This window comes from Eurosta solidaginis, chromosome 3, assembly GCF_040869045.1.
Source record: "Eurosta solidaginis isolate ZX-2024a chromosome 3, ASM4086904v1, whole genome shotgun sequence".
NCBI lineage: Eukaryota > Metazoa > Arthropoda > Insecta > Diptera > Tephritidae > Eurosta > Eurosta solidaginis.
The window spans coordinates 154,014,429-154,035,497 of record NC_090321.1 but is presented as its reverse complement, the minus strand read 5'-3'; the positions used below and the strand labels follow the sequence as shown (position 1 = coordinate 154,035,497).

General features: G+C 40.8%; 1 protein-coding gene across 3 annotated transcripts in view; it reads left to right on the top strand.

The window, feature by feature from the left end:
• GTPBP1 (GTP-binding protein 1) overlaps positions 1 to 17,826 on the top strand; it is an 86,631-nt gene extending 68,805 nt beyond the window's left edge. For all 3 annotated transcript variants that reach the window (XM_067773329.1, XM_067773330.1, XM_067773331.1), the window contains 4 exons: positions 15,950 to 16,113; positions 16,176 to 16,354; positions 16,410 to 17,006; positions 17,073 to 17,826. In XM_067773329.1, the coding sequence (XP_067629430.1) occupies positions 15,950 to 16,113; positions 16,176 to 16,354; positions 16,410 to 17,006; positions 17,073 to 17,705 (1,573 nt within the window). In that variant the 3' untranslated portion in view covers positions 17,706 to 17,826. The remainder of the gene's footprint in view (positions 1 to 15,949; positions 16,114 to 16,175; positions 16,355 to 16,409; positions 17,007 to 17,072) is intronic.
• Positions 17,827 to 21,069: the final 3,243 nt, after the last annotated feature.

The window sequence follows — 21,069 nt, the reverse complement described above, 5'->3', positions numbered from 1 at the left end:
AAGTATAATTGTTAAGTACTACTCCCAAAGTAATCTAAATAAAGATCAGTTTGCAATACTGAATATAGTGATTTATTCAACAGCTTAGAGATTCGAACGTTAGTAGAAGGTTTCAAATAAGCGGAATTTCCCAAAATTCCTTACAATTGGTGTCAGGAGAGGAATTGTTGAAAAAAAATCCCGAAGATTTCGAATACAAATTGGATATGGCAAAGTTAAGTGACTTAAAGATCCAGCAACTGAGAAAGGAGTTGGAATACCGTGGGTTGACTACAACCGATAATAAAACCGAACTTCAAGCACGACTACGAGCGGTTATGGAGTCGGAAGGAATTAATGTGGACGAGTGTGTCTTTCATCCTGATGGGGACGAGAGTTTAACAAAAATTGAAGAGGAGAACGAACACAAGCGGGCGAAATGGGAGGAGCACCTAAGAGGCTGTAACCTCTCTACCGGTGTGGGTAAACTTTGGTCCACCGTAAAGTCCCTATCGAATCCGACTAAGCACAAAGACAAAGTTTCCATCGCCTTTGGCGACAAAGTGCTGTCGGACGCGAAAAAATGCGCGAGCGCTTTCTGCCGACAATATATAATGCATCCTACGGTCGACAAAGATAGACGGAGAGCCAATAGACGCGCACATAAACACAAATTCAGCGCGTCACCAATCACCATCACCGCTAAAGAGGTTGAGGACGCCATTGGTCGTGCTAAACCATCCAAAGCAGTGGGCCCAGACGGCATAGCCATGCCGATGCTTAAAAACCTAGGGAAAGAGGGGTTCAAATATTTAGCTCATGTCTTCAATCTGTCTCTTTCCACCTTTGTCATACCTTAGAAATGGAAAATGGCCAAGGTGGTCCCGCTACTAAAGCCTGGGAAACCAGCTAACATAGGTGAGTCGTATCGTCCGATATCTCTCCTATCGCCAGTGGCAAAGACGCTTGAAGCAATTTTGCTCCCTTATTTCTAAGCAAATTTGCAGCTAGCCTCTCATCAGCATGGCTTCAGAAAACTCCAAAGCACCACCACAGCGCTAAATGCCATCAGCACCCAGATAAATTGCGGTTTAAATCAAAACCCCCACCATAGAACAGTGCTCGTAGCGCTAGACCTATCAAAAGCTTTTGATACGGTCAACCATGGCACGTTACTGCAAGACCTGGAAGGGTCTACCCTTCCCCCATGTCTTAAAAGGTGGACCGTAAATTATCTGGGTGGTCGGCAGGCATCGGTGCAATTTAGAAACGAAACATCAAAACCAAGGAGAATTAAAATGGGGGTGGCACAGGGTGGTGTCCTATCCCCACTTTTGTTTAATTTCTACATATCTAAGCTACCTTCACCACCGGAAGGAGTCACAATCGTTTTCTACGCCGATGACTGGACAATAATGGCCACATGCCCAGGCCCAAAGATCGATGCGCTATGCAATAAAATAAACGGCTACCTCCCTGATCTCTCCAGTTTTTTCGCCTCGCGAAACCTGGCATTATCACCGATTAAATCTTCCGCGACCTTATTTACAACATGGACACCCAAAATGTCGACCATTTTGAACATCCACGTCGATGGCACTACGCTACCGACTGTCCGACACCCCAAAATCTTGGGTGTGACGTTTGATCAGGATCTACATTTTGATGAGCACGCAGCCGCAATTGTTCCGAGAATTCAGAGCCGTAACAAAATCCTCAAATCCCTCGCTGGCAGTACTTGGGGAAAAGATAAAGAAACGCTCATGACAACATACAAAGCAATTAGCCAGCCGATTACGTGCTACGCGTCACCCATATGGTCGCCAAGCCTAAAAATCACCCACTGGAAGAAACTACAGGCCTGCCAAAATACTGCTCTCAGAATCGCCACGGGCTGTCTTCTTATGTCCCCAGAACACCATCTGCATAATGAGGCGAGAATACTCCCCATCAGGGAGAGAAATGAGATGCTGACCAAACAGTTCCTGTTGAATACCCAGAAACCTGGGCATCCCAACAGACATCTGATTGATGAACCAGCACGGCCTAGGGGCTTAAGGAGTCATCTCCGTAAGCATTTTGAGGAAATACGGCACCTGAGAACCCAGTCGTATGAAGTGAAAAAACACAAGCAGGTCCTTGGTGAACTCCATAAACAGGCGTCGGACCTTTATGCCGGGAATTGCCCGGTGAATCCAGTACTTAACGAAAATTATCCAAAACTTGCGGAAGAGGAACGCATACTCCCCAGGGAAACGCGTGTCACTCTTGCTCAACTTCGTTCTGTATACTGTAACAGGTTAAACTCTTACCTATCCAGAATCAACCCCGACATACAAAATGTATGCCCCGCTTGCAATGTGTCCCCACATGACACCAACCATCTCTTCAATTGTAATGTGGAACCAACGCCTCTAACACCCCTTTCCTTATGGTCCACCCCTGTTGAAACGGCAAGTTTCCTTGGACTCCCGTTAGAGGATATTGATGACAATTTGTGATCGGTCGCGGCTATTAGGTGGGGCGAGCATTGCTACAACAACAACAACAACAGGAGAACGAAAGTCCGAATTCAGTCGTAGGCGGGCAGACTAATGCGATATTGGCTTTGTTATCACAGATATCGACAAAAGTGTAATCGCAGGAGACACAAATAGCATCTCAATTGGAAGAACAAAAGACACGCATTTCAGAAATATCATCACAAATTTCAACGGATATGTCATCTCAACTAGAATCCCAGGAGACTCGTATTACAACCAAGATGGAAACACAACTAGAAGAACAGAAGACGTATATGGCCGAGCAGTTGAAAACACAAGAGGCTCGTATATCCTCGCAGCTGTCAGAACAGTAAGCAAAGGCATCATCAAAACTTGAAGTGCATGATGCAAAAATCGCACAATTTCAGGCAGAAGTTCATGATTTAAAAGGTCGTATGGAGCAGTTACAACTAAATCGTCCAGTTGTTCTAGCGAGCAATCCCAAGGTAAAAACTCCATCTTTTGACGGCTCTGCTCCTTTCCAGGTATCATATTTTAATTTGAGAAGACCGCAGCAGTGAACAACTGGATTGCTGAAGATAAAGTTGCTGTACTGTTCCTGGCATTGAAAGACTATCCAGAATACGAACGGAACAGTTATGAAGCATTGATGGCCGCTGTCGAGAGACCTTACGGAAGCGAGCACAGGAAGCAGATATACCAAATTGAGTCGCAAAACCGCTACCAAAAAGCGAATGAGACTTTGCAGGAGTTGCGTCGGATGTCGAAAGGCTGGCCCATCTAGCAAATGCGGACGCACCCGTGGAATACACAGAAAGGGTAAAAATTCAAAGCTTTATTAATGGAATACGGGATGTCGAAACGGCGACATACGCAAATTCAAAACCTACATTCCAGAAACGGTGTCACCAGCTTTGAAAGTACGCTGTGTGGAAACAGAAAGGCCAGACTGGGTGAACACAATATTGCAGGCACTGAAATGATCGCAAAAGCCGAGTGACAGAGTAATCAAATGCTTCAAATGCGGGAAGCCAGGTCACATTGCATGTCATTGCGGTCTTGACCCTACTGGTTCCAACAGCATGGGTGGTCTTCAGTGCAAAGCTGGAGGAGATGAGCAAGAGCGAGCCATATGTAAAGATCGAGAACTTGCTCCAGCTATGGATCGTCCTGTGATATCTGTATCACAAATCGGGAGAAAATCGAGCAGTCCTACCGGCAGAGGAAATATGGATGGCAAGGAGCGTGTACTGGCTGTAGATCCGGCCGCATCTCATTCCTTAAGCCGATCTGATTTGGTCAACAGGAGAGTAAAGCCATTACCTGGAGCAAGATTGCGTACGGTCACTGGCGAATATAACCAAGTCCAGAGAGAAGTGGTATGTGAAGTCTTAATTGGGAAGGTCATGGTTCTACACAAATTCGTTGTGGCAGAGATCGTTGATGAAGTCATATTAACAAACCCAAATGGACGCGCTAAAACGAAGGAAAGAATTTCCCAGAAAGAATTCAAGGGTGGTTTCAAGCCAGGGCGCACTACTGTTGTGAAACGTCAGAACGATACTGATTATGCAAAGCCAAACCGTCAAACGCAAGCTATACGAAGTATTTCATTCCCCAAACAACAGAGTGTGTCGTAGGTACGACGAGAACAACAATTCTGAAGGTTCCTTGGAGGGAGATTTGGTACTGTTATACAACCCTCACCGGCGGAAGGGTGTTCCATCCAAATTTTGGTGCAGCTGGGAAGGCCCGTACAATGTTTTGAAGAGGATCAATGATGTCATTACCGCATACAAACAATTGTGAAACCACCAAATAGAAGGGTGGTTCATTTGGAGAGGCTGTCAGCGTTAGGATCAGAAAATGTGTCTGATCGGGACGATCAGACTTAGGTGGAGGCAGTGTGGTGAATATTAGCATCACTAAGCTGTTAGTAAATAAAGGCACAATAGCAATAAAGCAGGCTGCCACTCTTGTGTACACGAACACATCAATTTCATCATCATTTATACACATACATAGAAGGCGGCGAAGAGATATCTCACACACACACACACATGTAGTAGTCAGCCGAAGTAGTTACTCACATATACACACGCATATGGCAGTAGAAAACATAAACTACAAATATACATGTATATAGATGGGAACCAAGCAGGAGATACACAAGTTCTAGAAGGTGAAACGTCTGGACCATACGAGAAATATGCGAACGAAGCAACGGAGAGTATAAAAGCAGCGCTAGCGGAGTAATCAATAGTCAGTTTTGATTTAAAGGCGCTATTGACTGTGAAGTACTACTCCTAAAGTAATCTAAATAAAGACCAGTTTGCAATACTGAATATTGGAGTGATTTATTCAACAGTTTAGAGATTCGAACGTTAGCAGAAGGTTTCAAATAAGCGGAATTTCCCAAAATTCGTTACAATATCTTATGCAGGCGATTTTTGGATGTTACGAATGGGATAAGATTATTGTTCAGCCCCATTCATGAAAGGTATTAAGCCTTCGGCACAGCGGAAAACAGTCCCGTCCTTACTTGCTTATATTTCACTTAACAAATATTAATGATTTGTGCCTACTGCCACATTGAGATAGTGACTCTTGTTTGGATTTCAATCCTTAAAGTAATTTAAATGCTACAAATGAACATGATATAACATAAAATAATCAGTGGCAATCGTTATCATTAATATATCACAATGCCGTGCTATCGTTAACAATGTTGAGCGCAATGATAATTTAAGTGGTATCGTTAAATGCATTGTAAAGGTTTAAAAGTAGGATATGTATCAGTACACACACACAGCTACGATCGCCTGATCTAAATTCTTGTTCTTGTTAGTTTTTTTTGTAGATGCTATTTGGCACTGTTGTACTTCTTAGGTCCAAAAAAAGTGAAGGAGCCGCTAACGAAAACTGCTTAAAAATTTAATTGTAAAAAAATTACAAACAAATATCTTTATTTATTTCCAAACGAGCACTTAATTAAATGTCTTTAAAATCCATATGTTTTGAACATTTTTAGTTAACAAATTGTGATACTTTTTAACCGGGGACGATTGCTAAAATATGACCAAAACCGTCGGGGGAGGCTTTAATAGACGCGTTTTGGCCACGGTTTCAATAACCCGAACAGGTTTTTGCCTTTTGATTATTGATACCAGGGCAAGACGCGTCTTTTCATACCTTTTTCCACATTTTTGGAAATGGTTTGTCAGCCGATCACGGGTTTAAACTTTTTTTTGCTGAGAGCTGTTTCACGGGTAGAAAAATTTAGCACCCGTGTTTTTATTCTTAATGTTGGCAAAAGTACGCTTCTTCAGATACCCCATTCGAAGACTTATGTATAATTTTGTGTAGGCCCCATATAGGTGCACTACATTTTCATACTAAATTGGTTAAAAAAAAGTTACCATCATAGCAACCCATATCTGATATTCCGCTCGTTTTTTTGTTTCCCTGCGTCGATGTCGATGACAGCAACCCCGGTAATTTTGACACTTCGTTCAGAGTCATGTTCCACGCAGGTTCCACGCTAGTTTGACACTTCGGTCAGTGTCGAACGGTAGTGTATTAGAAAGAGAAGGAAACAAACATATCCTACGTTGTGAAAACGCTCGTATACTGTCGACCATGGATGCTCTAAAATGCGAAAACTCTCAAATATCACTAAAGTGCAATTATTTATCAGCTGAAATCCGCTCATTATACTCAATTATCGACGGAGGGTGTCACTGCTCACTTTGTAAGCCAACCCTCGACTTATTTAACCTTTCGAGTTTGTAATATTGGTGAAGGTCACGTAAAGTTATAATGTGTAAGAATTATTAAAAAGTAATTGTTCTAATTCGCGTGGAAACCCCCCCCCCCCCACCCATTTTTGAAAAAAATTCTCCAGTATACTATTGTCCATCTGTGTCCCAAATTTCATCAAAATCCGTGTAACCGTTCTGGCGTGATTCAGTCACAAAGACGACAAAATACAATAATTAATTTATAACTGTTCCTATGGGGCGGAGACCTCCCCTCTTTTCAAAAAAATATAGCTAGTAGATCCTTCTAGACTATTGTCTATATGTGTGTCAAATTTCATCCAAATCCGGCCAGCCGTTCTTGCGTGATTGAGTCACAAAGACAAACGTCTGGACATCCAAACTTTGGCATTTATAATATTGTGGCGAATTTTAGCATTATTAAGCTGTTTGTAAGTAAAGGCACAACAACAAAAACATTAAGCACGCTGCTACTCTTGTGTACATGAACACATCAATTTAATCATCATCTACACACATACATGGAAGGCGACGAGAAGTACATGCACACACATAACCAGCAGCTCGAAATGAAGAGATATCTCACACACACATGTAGTCAACATCAGCCGAAGTTCTTACTCACAAATACACACGCAAATAACTAAAATTACCAAGCAGAAGATACAACAATTGTAGAAGGTGAAACGTCTAGACCTTTGGAGAAATATGCCGATGAGGCAACAGAGAGTATAAAAACAGCGCAAGCTGAGGAATGACTAATCAGTTTGATTTAAACACGCTTTTAGTTGCGAAGTTCAGTATATTTGTGAAGTATAATTGTACTACTCCCAAAGTAGCCTAATAAAGATCATTTTACAATACAGAATATTGGAGTTATTTATTCGCCAGTTCAGCGATTCGAACGTTAGCAGAAGGGTTCAAATAAGCGGAGTATTCCGTAAATTCGACAATTGGTGTCAGAAGAGGAATTGTTGAATAAATTCCGAAGATTTAGAGCACAACAAGGACATGCCAAAGTAGAGTGAATTGAAGATCCAGCAACTGAAGAAGGAGTTCGAGAGCCGTGAATTGAATACAACCGGCAATAAATCCGAACTTCAAGCACGACGAAGGGAAGTTATGGAATTGGAAGGAACCGACGTTGATGAACACACTTTTCATCCTGATGTGGAAGAGGCATAACAAAAATGGAAGAGAAGAACGAAACATCGCAGACAGTTACGAGCGCAGACTTGAACATGATATTGGCTGCAATATCTGCACACACATCGACAGTAACATCAAAGATGGAAGCACAGGAGGCACGCATTTCAGTAATGTCGTCGCAAATGTCATCTTAACTCGAAGAACAGAAGACATATATGGCATCTCAACTGGAAGAACAGAAGACATATATGGCATCCCAACTGGAATCGCAGGAGACACGTATAACATCCAAATTGGAAGCACAGGAGAAGCGCTTATCAGTGCGGTTGGCACAAATGTCTTCGTAGTTAGAAGCGCAGGATGCAAAAATCGCCAATTTCAGGCAGAATTCGATGATTTAAAACGTCGTATGGAGCAGTTACAACTAAATCGCCCAGCTGTTCCAGCGAGCAACCCGAATGTAAAAACACCATCTTTTGACGGTTCTGTTCCTTTTCTTCTGTTCCAGGTCTTTAAGCTACAATTTGAGAAGGCGTCAGAAGTGAACAACTGGAATGCTAATGATAAAGTTGCAGCTCTATTCGTAGCATTAAAAGGGCCTGCAGCTGAAATCTTACAGACTATTGCAGAATACAAACGGAACAGTTATGAAGCATTTATGGTTGATGGACCCTACTGGTTCCAACGGCATGGGTGGTCTTCAGTGCAAAGCTGGAGGAGATAAGCAAGAGCGAGCCATATGTAAAGATCGAGAACTTGCTCCAGCTATGGATCGTCCTGTGATATATGTATCACAAATCGGGAGAAAATCGAGCAGTCCTACCGGCAGAGGAAATGTGGATGGCAAGGAGCGTGTACTGACTGTAGATCCGGGCGCATCTCATTCCTTAATCCGATCTGATTTGGTCAACAGGAGAGTAAACCCATTACCTGGAGCAAGATTGCGTACGGTCACTGGCGAATATAACCAAGTCCAGAGAGAAGTGGTATGTGAAGTCTTAATTGGGGAAGGTCATGGTTCTACACAAATTCGTTGTGGCAGAGATCGTTGATGAAGTCATATTGACAAACCCAAATGGACGCGCTAAAACGAAGGAAAGAATTTCCCAGAAAGAATTCAAGGGTGGTTTCAAGCCAGGGCGCACTACTGTTGTGAAACGTCAGAACGATACTGATTATGCAAAGCCAAACCGTCAAACGCAAGCTATACGAAGTATTTCATTCCCCAAACAACAGAGTGTGTTGTTGTTGTTGTTGTTGTTGTTGTTGTTGTAGCAATGCTCGCCCCACCTAATAGCCGCGACCGATCACAAATTGTCATCAATATCCTCTAACGGGAGTCCAAGGAAACTTGCCGTTTCAACAGGGGTGGACCATAAGGAAAGGGGTGTTAGAGGCGTTGGTTCCACATTACAATTAAAGAGATGGTTGGTGTCATGTGGGGACACATTGCAAGCGGGGCATACATTTTGTATGTCGGGGTTGATTCTGGATAGGTAAGAGTTTAACCTGTTACAGTATCCAGAACGAAGTTGAGCAAGAGTGACACGCGTTTACCTGGGGAGTATGCGTTCCTCTTCCGCGAGTTCTGGATATTTTTCTTCAAGTACTGTATTCACCGGGCAATTCCCGACATAAAGGTCCGACGCCTGTCTATGGAGTTCACCAAGGACCTGCTTGTGTTTTTTCGCTTCATACGGCTGGGTTCTCAGGTGCCGTATTTCCTCAAAATGCTTACGGAGATGACTCCTTAGGCCCCTAGGCGGTGCTGGTTCGTCAATCAGATGTCTGTTGGGATGCCCAGGTTTCTGGGTATTAAACAGAAACTGTTTGGCCAGCATCTCATTTCTCTCCCTGATGGGGAGTATTCTCGCCTCATTATGCAGATGGTGTTCTGGGGACATAAGAAGACAGCCCGTGGCGATTCTGAGAGCAGTATTTTGGCAGGCCTGTAGTTTCTTCCAGTGGGTAGTTTTTAGGCTTGGCGACCATATGGGTGACGCGTAGCACGTAATCGGCTGGCTAATTGCTTTGTATGTGGTCATGAGCGTTTCTTTATCTTTTCCCCAGGTACTGCCAGCAAGGGATTTGAGGATTTTATTACGGCTCTGAATTCTCGGAACAATTGCGGTTGCGTGCGCACCAAAATGTAGATCCTGATCAAACGTCACACCCAAGATTTTGGGGTGTAGGACAGTCGGTAGCGTAGTGCCATCGACGTGGATGTTCAATATGGTCGACATTTGGGGCGTCCATGTTGTAAATAAGGTCGCGGAAGATTTAGTCGGTGACAATGCCAGGTTTCGCGAGGCAAAAAAACTGGAGAGATCAGGGAGATAGCCGTTTATTTTATTGCATAGCTCATCAATCTCTGGGCCTGGGCTTGTGGCCATTATTGTGCAGTCATCGGCGTAGGAAACGATTGTGACTCCTTCCGGTGGTGAAGGTAGCTTGGATATGTAGAAATTAAACAAAAGTGGGGATAGGACACCACCCTGTGGCACCCCTTGTTTAATTCTCCTTGGTTTTGATGTTTCGTTTCTGAATTGCACCGATGCCTGCCGACCACCCAGATAATTTGCGGTCCACCTTTTAAGACATGGGGGAAGGGTAGACCCTTCCAGGTCTTGCAGTAACGAGCCATGGTTGACCGTATCAAAGGCTTTTGATAGGTCTAGCGCTACGAGTACTGTTCTATGGTGGGGGTATTGATTCAAACCGCAATTTATCTGGGTGCCAATGACATTTAGCGCGGAGTGTGTCGTAGGTACGACGAGAACAACAATTCTGAAGGTTTCTTGGAGGGAGATTTGGTACTGTTATACAACCCTCACCGGCGGAAGGGTGTTCCATCCAAATTTTGGTGCAGCTGGGAAGGCCCGTACAAAGTTTTGAAGAGGATCAATGATGTCATTACCGCATACAAACAATTGTGAAACCACCAAATAGAAGGGTGGTTCATTTGGAGAGGCTGTCAGCGTTTGGATCAGAAAATGTGTCTGATCGGGACGATCAGACTTAGGTGGAGGCAGTGTGGTGAATATTAGCATCACTAAGCTGTTAGTAAATAAAGGCACAATAGCAATAAAGCAGGCTGCCACTCTTGTGTACACGAACACATCAATTTCATCATCATTTATACACATACATAGAAGGCGGCGAAGAGATATCTCACACACACACACACATGTAGTAGTCAGCCGAAGTAGTTACTCACATATACACACGCATATGGCAGTAGAAAACATAAACTACAAATATACATGTATATAGATGGGAACCAAGCAGGAGATACACAAGTTCTAGAAGGTGAAACGTCTGGACCATACGAGAAATATGCGAACGAAGCAACGGAGAGTATAAAAGCAGCGCTAGCGGAGTAATCAATAATCAGTTTTGATTTAAAGGCGCTATTGACTGTGAAGTACTACTCCTAAAGTAATCTAAATAAAGACCAGTTTGCAATACTGAATATTGGAGTGATTTATTCAACAGTTTAGAGATTCGAACGTTAGCAGAAGGTTTCAAATAAGCGGAATTTCCCAAAATTCGTTACAATATCTTATGCAGGCGATTTTTGGATGTTACGAATGGGATAAGATTATTGTTCAGCCCCATTCATGAAAGGTATTAAGCCTTCGGCACAGCGGAAAACAGTCCCGTCCTTACTTGCTTATATTTCACTTAACAAATATTAATGATTTGTGCCTACTGCCACATTGAGATAGTGACTCTTGTTTGGATTTCAATCCTTAAAGTAATTTAAATGCTACAAATGAACATGATATAAAATAAAATAATCAGTGGCAATCGTTATCATTAATATATCGCAATGCCGTGCTATCGTTAACAATGTTGAGCGCAATGATAATTTAAGTGGTATCGTTAAATGCATTGTAAAGGTTTAAAAGTAGGATATGTATCAGTACACACACACAGCTACGATCGCCTGATCTAAATTCTTGTTCTTGTTCGTTTTTTTTGTAGATGCTATTTGGCACTGTTGTACTTCTTAGGTCCAAAAAAAAGTGTAGGAGCCGCTAACGAAAACTGCGTAAAAATTTAATTGTAAAAAAATTACAAAGAAATATCTTTATTTATTTCCAATCGAGCACTTAATTAAAGGTCTTTAAAATCCATATGTTTTGGACATTTTTAGTTAACAAATTGTGATACTTTTTAACCGGGGATGATTGCTAAAATACGACCAAAACCGTCGGGGGAGGCTTTAATAGACGCGTTTTGGCCCCGGTTTCAATAACCCGAACAGATTTTTGCCTTTTGATTATTGATACCAGGGCAAGACGCGTATTTTCATACCTTTTTCCACATTTTCGCAAATGTTTTGGCAGCCGATCACGGGTTTAAACTTTTTTTCGCGGAGAGCTGTTTAACGGGTAGAAAAATTTAGCACCCGTGTTTTTATTCTTAATGTTGGCAAAAGTACGCTTCTTCAGATACCCCATTCGAAGACTTATGTATAATTTTGTGTAGGCCCCATATAGGTGCACTACATTTTCATACTAAATTGGTTAAAAAAAAGTTACCATCATAGCAACCCGTTTCTGATATTCCGCTCGTTTTTTTGTTTCCCTGCGTCGATGTCGATGACAGCAACCCCGGTAATTTTGACACTTCGTTCAGTGTCAAACTCATGTTCCACGCAGATTCCACGCTAGTTTGACACTTCGGTCAGTGTCGAACGGTAGTGTATTAGAAAGAGAAGGAAACAAACATATCCTACGTTGTGAAAACGCTCGTATAATGTCGACCATGGATGCTCTAAAATGCGAAAACTCTCAAATATCACTAAAGTGCAATTATTTATCAGCTGAAATCCGCTGTGTCCCAAATTTCATCAAAATCCGTGTAACCGTTCTGGCGTGATTCAGTCACAAAGACGACAAAATACAATAATTAATTTATAACTGTTCCTATAGGGCGGATACCTCCCCTCTTTTCAAAAAAATATAGCTAGTAGATCCTTCTAGACTATTGTCTATATGTGTGTCAAATTTCATCCAAATCCGTCCAGCCGTTCTTGCGTGATTGAGTCACAAAGACAAACGTCTGGACATCCAAACATCTAAACATCCAAACTTTCGCATTTATAATATTGTGGCGAATTTTAGCATTATTAAGCTGTTTGTAAGTAAAGGCACAACAACAAAAACATTAAGCAAGCTGCTACTCTTGTGTACATGAATACATCAATTTAATCATCATCTACACACATACATGGAAGGCGACGAGAAGTACGTGCACACACATAACCAGCAGCTCGATATGAAGAGATATCTCACACGCACACTCATGTAGTCATCGGCCGAAGTTCTTACTCACACATACACACGCATATAACTAAAATTATCAAGCAGAAGATACAACAATTCTATAAGATGAAACATCTAGACCTTTGGGTAAATATGCGGATAAGGCAATAGAGAGTACAAAAGCAGCGCAAGCTGTGGAAAGACTAATCAGTTTTATTTAAACACGCTGTTAGTTGCGAAATGCAGGAAGTATAATTGTACTACTCCCAAAGTAATCTAACAATGACCATTTTGCAACACAGAATATTGGAGTTATTTATTCGACAGTTCAGCGATTCTAGCGTTAGAAGAAGGGTTCAAGTAAGCGGAGTATTCCCTAAGTTCGTTCCAATATTATTAAGATTAAGATAAGATTGCGCGGCATTATAACAATATTAACCACACAAAGCAAACAACAACAGCGTTTCAAGTGTACAGCTGGGTATGTAATGTTCGGTTTCACCCGAACTTAGACTTTTTTACTTGTTAAACTTGGGATTGTCAAAGCTCTTCTTTGATTGGAGAACAGACCTCTCGTAATTGAATCATAGTTTGCAGTTTATTGTAACTCCACGTCCACATAACATTAGAACAAATATCATATACTATATTATTTCTAATTGCTGTTTTTATGTACGTGTCCCTTTTTCGCTCTTATTTTGAACTAAAATCCATAAATAAAGTTTTGGTTGTAAAAATGAAGATTCGGGCTATTAGCGAGCTTTGGACAATTTTGGTCGTAGTGCTTTTGTTCAGCTATATTTTATTAAAATAATTTGTTAAAAATAAACGATTGTGAGCACACAAAGAAATCTATTTGTACTATGGCAACTATTGTGAGTATTTGCACTGCATTACCGGCAGTTGCTACCATAAGCTAGATGGCAGCGCAAGCTGTATGTTTTAATCGATTGATAGAACAGCTGATTTCTGTTGATATTTGATAAGAGACTTTTTATATTGGTTGCGAAAGATGCGCACGGGTCCGGCTCGTTTTAAAAAATTACTCTCATTTTTCTACCCAGAGATAGAAGGAGATCCGATTAGTGAGACCAGGTTGAAAACCAAGCAAGTCGAGTTTATTTACAAGCAATGAGTGGCATACTTTGTCAAATGGTTTACTAAAATCAATATATACAACATCGGCGTGAAGACCGTCTCTAAACCCATGATGAGAGCTGTGAGATGATAAGTAACGATTGCTTCGAAAAACTTATTTTAACCTATTTTCATAAAATACTCCCTGCAGACTTTGTTGTTGTTGTGTTTACAGTACTTCGCCCCATTCAATGGGTGCGAACACTCACAAATTGTTAGCAAAGTCCTCAAACGGGAGTCCAAGGAAACTAGCGGTTGCAACAAGGGTGGACCATAGGGATGTTGATTCCCCCAGGGGGTTAGGGGGTCAGAATATACCCGCGGTAGGTATGCCTGTCGTAAGAGTCGACTAAAATACCAGATTCAAGGGGCTGTGTAGCGCAACCCTTCAGGTTGCCAGCGCAATATATAGCTTCTCCAAACCCAATTGTCAACCTCACCTATCCGCGGCGAATCCTGTTTCACTAACAGACGAGGCTCTGGCGACCCCAAGCTCCTCGTGGAACTTGGGGGTGGGGAGAGATGGCCTGAAGGTTTAATTTGGCCATATAAATCGTTCCCGAGATGGTCGAGCTAGCACCTTAAGAATGCTGTGTTACCGGAGCGTACCGGATCTGTATCCGGCAAAGGACCATCACATCGATAACACTCCCCAAAGGCTTCGGGGAGAAACCTTATCACTACAACAACAACAACATAGCGATGTTGATGATAGAGGCGCAGGTTCCACATTACAATTGAAAGGATGGTTGGTGTCAAGTGGGAACACATCCTGTTACAGTATCCAGAACGAAGTTGGTCCAGGGTGCCTCGTGTTGTTGTTGTTGTTGTTGTAGCGATTAGGTTACTCCCCGAAGGCTTTGGGGAGTGTTATCGATGTGATTTGTCGGATACAGATCCGATACGCTCCGGTAACACAGCACCATTAAGGTGCTGGCCCGACCATCTCGGGAACGATTTATATGGCCACATTAAACCTTCAGGCCATCCCTCCCTCCCCACCCCCAAGATAGAGGCGCAGGTTCCACATTACAATTGAAAGGATGGTTGGTGTCAAGTGGGAACACATCCTGTTACAGTATCCAGAACGAAGTTGGTCCAGGGTGCCTCGTGTTGTTGTTGTTGTTGTTGTAGCGATTAGGTTACTCCCCGAAGGCTTTGGGGAGTGTTATCGAGGTGATGGTCCTTTGTCGGATACAGATCCGATACGCTCCGGTAATACAGCACCATTAAGGTGCTGGCCCGACCATCTCGGGAACGATTTATATGGCCACATTAAACCTTCAGGCCATCCCTCCCTCCCCACCCCCAAGTTCCATGAGGAGCTTGGGGTCGCCAGAGCCTCGTCTGTTAGTGAAACGGGATTCGCCGCTCAAAGGTGAGGTTGACAATTGGGTTGGAGAAGCTATATATTGCGCTACACAACCCCTTGAATCCCGGTGCCTCGTGTCTCCCTTGGTAGTCTAATTTCTCCTCCTGCAAGGGTAGGATAGTGTATATTGATAACGGGGTCCACCGGGCGTGACGTACCAAAGGTGTTTACCGATTCTGTGTGGATCTTTGACATAGTTTCAAAAAAAGCTGCATTTAAATTTAGAACCTATTTTACTTCATCTGCGACTATGCGCCTATGAGTTTAACACCTCATGATAGTCTAACTCAGGGTTAAAAAGATAACTTACTTTGCAGAACGACGTTCAGGTGCCATGTAAAATAAACGCCAGGTTTTTAATATCACATGCGAGCTCAAGCAAGAAACGGGGTATCCAGTTTACAATATTATTTCCCAGTGTAAGGCAAGCTGAAAGTATTTTCTATTTGAAAATGTGTATTTTCTTTTCTTTAATATTAATCTTTTTTACAAAATTTCTGTCGAAATTTTAAAAAGAAACTCAAAGTGGGAACACACATATTGTCAATGAAAAAGTGTTATATTTTCTTTACAAGAAGAAAATAAAAAATAGTTTTTGAGCGTTTTTCTGAGATCCCAATAAAGCGTGGAATATATGTAGAGAGCTAATTGAAGAGTGATCATTTGGATTATAAGGCACCGCTGATTAATATAAGATGATCACAGTTTGTTGTAGACACTGTCTAATCAGTTTTAATTTACTTTACCTTTGAACAGTGTTGCCGTTGTTGGTAACGTCGATGCGGGAAAGTCTACATTACTTGGCGTACTTACACATGGTGAGTTGGATAATGGGCGTGGCCATGCGCGGCAAAGATTATTTAGACACAAACATGAAATGGAAACCGGACGCACCAGCTCCGTTGGAAATGATATATTAGGTATGAAACTTTATTAAATCCCTATTTATAATACTTCACAATTCAATACGCAATACGTATAGGTTTCGATAGCATTGGAAATGTCGTTAATAAGCCTGACCATGGAACTCTCGATTGGGTGAAGATATGTGAAAAATCTGCAAAGGTTATTACATTCATTGATTTGGCTGGGCATGAACGTTATTTGAAAACAACTGTATTTGGCATGACAGGTCATGCTCCAGATTTTGGAATGTTAATGGTAAAAAGTAATATACATTTCGATTGGAAATGATTTTATATGACGTATAATTTAGATTGGTGCAAATGCTGGTATCGTTGGTATGACCAAAGAGCATTTGGGATTGGCTTTAGCATTATCCGTACCAGTATTTGTGGTAGTGACCAAAATTGATATGTGTCCACCGAATGTTTTACAAGATAATTTAAAACTTCTTTTCAAAATATTAAAGTCACAAGGATGTCGTAAAGTACCTGTAATGGTTAAAAGCGCCGATGATGTTGTATTAAGTGCAACTAATTTCGTTTCTCAGCGCTTATGTCCAATTTTTCAAGTTTCAAATGTAACGGGTGAAAATTTGGAGTTATTAAAAATGTTTTTGAATTTGTTAACAACACGAATGACTGGACAGGACAATCTTCCGGCCGAATTTCAAATTGATGATACCTACTCAGTACCTGGTGTGGGCACAGTTGTTTCTGGAACGTGTCTTGAAGGTCTTATTAAGTTAAATGACACACTTATGCTGGGCCCAGACGCATTGGGAAATTTTATTCCAATTGCTGTAAAGAGCATTCATCGAAAACGGATGAATGTTAAAGAAGTTCGTGGTGGTCAAACTGCTAGTTTTGCACTGAAAAAGATTAAAAGATCTCAAATACGTAAAGGAATGGTACTGAAGGAATGATCTTGAAAATTTAACATTAAAACTAATTAAAAGTATATATCCTTGTTTTAGGTTATGGTTAGTCCTGAGTTGAAGCCGCAAGCTTGTTGGGAGTTCGAAGGTGAAATTCTTGTCCTCCATCACCCAACTACTATATCCTCGCGTTACCAAGCCATGGTACATTGCGGAAGTATTCGACAAACAGCATCTATTATAAATATGTCTAAAGATTGTCTACGTACTGGTGATAAAGCGCACGTTAAATTTCGTTTTATTAAACACCCTGAGTATATACGAGTGGGACAGAGAATGGTGTTTCGAGAAGGGCGTACGAAAGCAGTGGGAAATGTTCTTAAACCTATAACGAACTCAGTTGCAGTGCAACATCGAATGAAACCAAACAAAATGCAGGCACGCGGTCAAAGTCAGGGTCAAGGCAGTTCACAAGCTGAACAACAAAAGCAAAAAAACCGAATATATACAAATGGAAAGCAATTGTCGACGGCGGACAATGATGATATGAAAGCGAGTTTGCATGGAGTGCTTGAAGGAAGCATTGACAAACGCGATACGCGGGGCGCTAAGCACCAAAAGCGTAATTCTTCACAAACTGCGAGCACAGTCCCAATAGGTGGAGTAGGCGCGGGCTCTTTAAATGATTCGCAGGCTCAAACAAACAGTTCACATATTACTGCAAAGAAGTAATCAATGACATTGGCTTAGATTTTTGGCCACTATTTTTTTCTTAATTTTATTACAATAAAGTGGATTGTTATTTTTTTCTTTACCTTGAAATAAATAATGGAAATTTAATTTCATAAAAATCTTTCAAACACAATAGTTATATGTGTAACTCAAATATTCTGTATTGCAAAACGTTTTTTTTTTCAATTAAATTAAATTTATTTAATACTATGTACAAACACACGCCAAATTGCCAATTTATACCATTTTGGGAATTTATTACGCGATTTAAAAAAATTGCGTAATAAATTGTTTCAAAATGCAAATGCAACCTTGTAAAGTGTGCTTATTGAGTATATTTAAACGTCGGTTACGCATGGCTCAACTATATGGTTGGCTTATCTCATCAGCTGATTTTATTTTTTTCATTTCACTGCAGCAAGAAGATGGCAAACTCAAAATGAAACCAAAACATTGAACAGATTTTCTTACAACACACAAGAATTTCAAAGTTTTATGTTTTCATTCCATTCCGTTCGCCTAATACCAACACGCACATTTTGACAGTCTGAATAAAGGTGTGTTGTTGTTGTAGAGATGAGCCAGCTAGCTATCAAATTACTATTGTGGAAGCTAAATTGAGTTGTATGAACACCACTCAATTTTAATCGAAATTACCTCAATTTATTTTTCTGTTTGAACATAGTATAATGCACATATAAGACATAGTCTTATACAGCGTCATATTTTATATGTTTACTTAATACTAGTACAAATTAATTACTTATTTATATATTTAATATTAGTTACTAACACAGCGTAAAGTCAAAAAGTGAGATGAAAAAATAAGTAAGAAAAGCATAGATATTTTTCATAAGATCATTAACCCAGATAACCCTAATGTACTATATATAGGACACCAATTTCATGTCGACTCACGCACGCGCCCGATGGCCAGGAAATAACGGGAATGTATTTTTGCATGCAGTAGAAATTGCGCAACAGCGTTAGTAAGTGTACAGTCCCTCAGTGAGAGAAGTGCTCATTGTCTTATTCAGAAAATTACTAATTTTGAAAAATGCAAAATTATAACATACGACTTCAAAAGTAAATTAAAATTTATATTATAAAATTTAACAAATATATTTTTTTTTATTAAAAAATTATTGAGAATTAAATGAGTTTTCAAATGTGTAAAATTATAGTTAAATACATTGAAAATTAGTTAGTATTAAAAATGAACAAATGCTAGTGTACTACATATAGGACATTAGGAAGATAGGTGTCTACAAGAACTATTTTTTTTGCAGGGGTCTCTCGCTTCATGAGGTTCTTGTTTTGTTGGAAGATGGTGAAGAAAACACTGGCGACATCGACGAAGTGGTTTTGTTTCCTCCAGTTAATGCAAACGACGAAGATTCTGGTCCTGAGGAAGCTTTTGGCGTAAATAATTTTCCATCTGCCCAACTGCAAGCGCCAGCAGAAATAAAATTTAGTGCAGCCGGGCCTGAAAGCTCATCCGATGAGTCGGACGATAATATACCGTTATATATGTATAACAACCGCATTTGATTTACATGTATATCTCTAACATGGGAGGAGTGGACCGTTCTGACCAAAATATAAGCTTGTATAGGAATTCAATTTGGGCAAAAAATGGTGCCTGCCTTTGCTAGCCCACTGCATTGATATGGCGCTCCAAAACGCTTGGATCATACATCGCGAACGGGGCTTTTAGTTTTGACCAACTGAGCTTTAGGCGTGCCGTGGCTAGCATGCTGCTGACTACCCGTCGAAAGCAATCGACCTACCAAAAAGGCCATGTAAGTTGCTCCAAAGAAGCCGAGATTCGCTATGACCGTATGGATCATCTTGTAGAGCCTAGAGCCACAGGAAAAACAAACCCGATGTGGTTAGGGGGGGGGGGGGGGGGGGGGGGGGGGGGGGGTAGTAATGTCCCCTATTTCTAAAACCCAAATGACTCCCGAGCAAAGCGATACAAAAACCGCACTTTACTCTAAAACGGGATTCCCAGGAGTAGTGGGTAGTATCGATGAGACTCACGTTCGCATAATTTCACCTATTTTGGCTGCATCCGAACTGCGCCTTGCCTCGTCCAACTTCCGGATGTCGCTCCAGAAGGTCAAAAAGTTGTTCCCTTTAATCATTGGTTGAAAACTTGTTTTTTCTATAAACCGATTTGTAGAAATAACATTAGTGTGTACAAAAAATCTGGCAAAATACAAAAACACGTGAAACTTTGGACCGAAATGATATGACAGAAATGAAATTTTTTATTTTTACTATTGGATTCTAAAAACGGAGGTCGAAACGTGTCTTTTGATACCAACTTTGAAAATTTTTGTTAAAAATTAGGTGGTGAATCGTTTTGTAAAACATTACCTTTTTTCCAAACAACTGCAAAATGGTATGAGACAACTGCTAGTAATCAGTTGTCAGATTTTGATGTCTTTGACAACTACACCAACACAATGTTTTAAACGGTAATGCCACAAAAAGTTGTAAGACAACTTCAACCGAAATTTTTTTTTTGACTGAAACAGAGTTGAGTTGTAAACGGTAATAGGGGCAGCTATTTTATAGTTTCACAAATAAACATCAGATGTTTGAATATAAGGCCAAGTGATTTTTCTTATACGTACATATATCTTCAACTTAAGTATGAGCTGAGAATCATTTTAAAGGGTTTTGCATCACTGATTTCGCTTATTCTTTCAGCCAATCGGGATATAGAATTTCTGAAAAAATCGGCACCTTTTTCGGGTAACTTGTTTTTTTTTTTAACTTAAGGACAATTTGAAAACATGTTCGACTTGGTCATTTTATTTAAATTCATTGTTCTTTATTGTTTGAAAAAAATTATGCGAAGTGAGCATTTAAATTTATTATATAACTTTTCTTTTAGTGTTTTGTTTTAATAGCTTGGTGAATTCGGTGATGCAAAACCCGTGTTAAACTGGCATTGAATGCGACTGTTTTTTTTTTTTTACTAACTTTTGAATGGGTGGAAGGAGTTAAATTTCGCAATTGGTTTCTTATAACTGGCAGTGATGCGCATCGGTTGATACCCCTTTCGACCATATCGGACCAATTTTCGAAATGAACAATAAATGGCCTAGACAGTCTTATAAGAGTAGAAAATATAGTAACGCATCGAACGCCGCCGCTGCGTCGATATTTTTGACATTCGGAAGCGGCGTGCGAAAAACGACGAAAATCGGCGGCGGCGGCAGCGTTTATCGGCGGAGTATATATCTAATGCGAATGTTTTCCGTATTCGCGACATGTCAATGTCGTCGTTATAAAATGGATCTAAGCTAATATCCGTTTTGCTTTTTATAACAAAATCATTTTTGCAAATGCT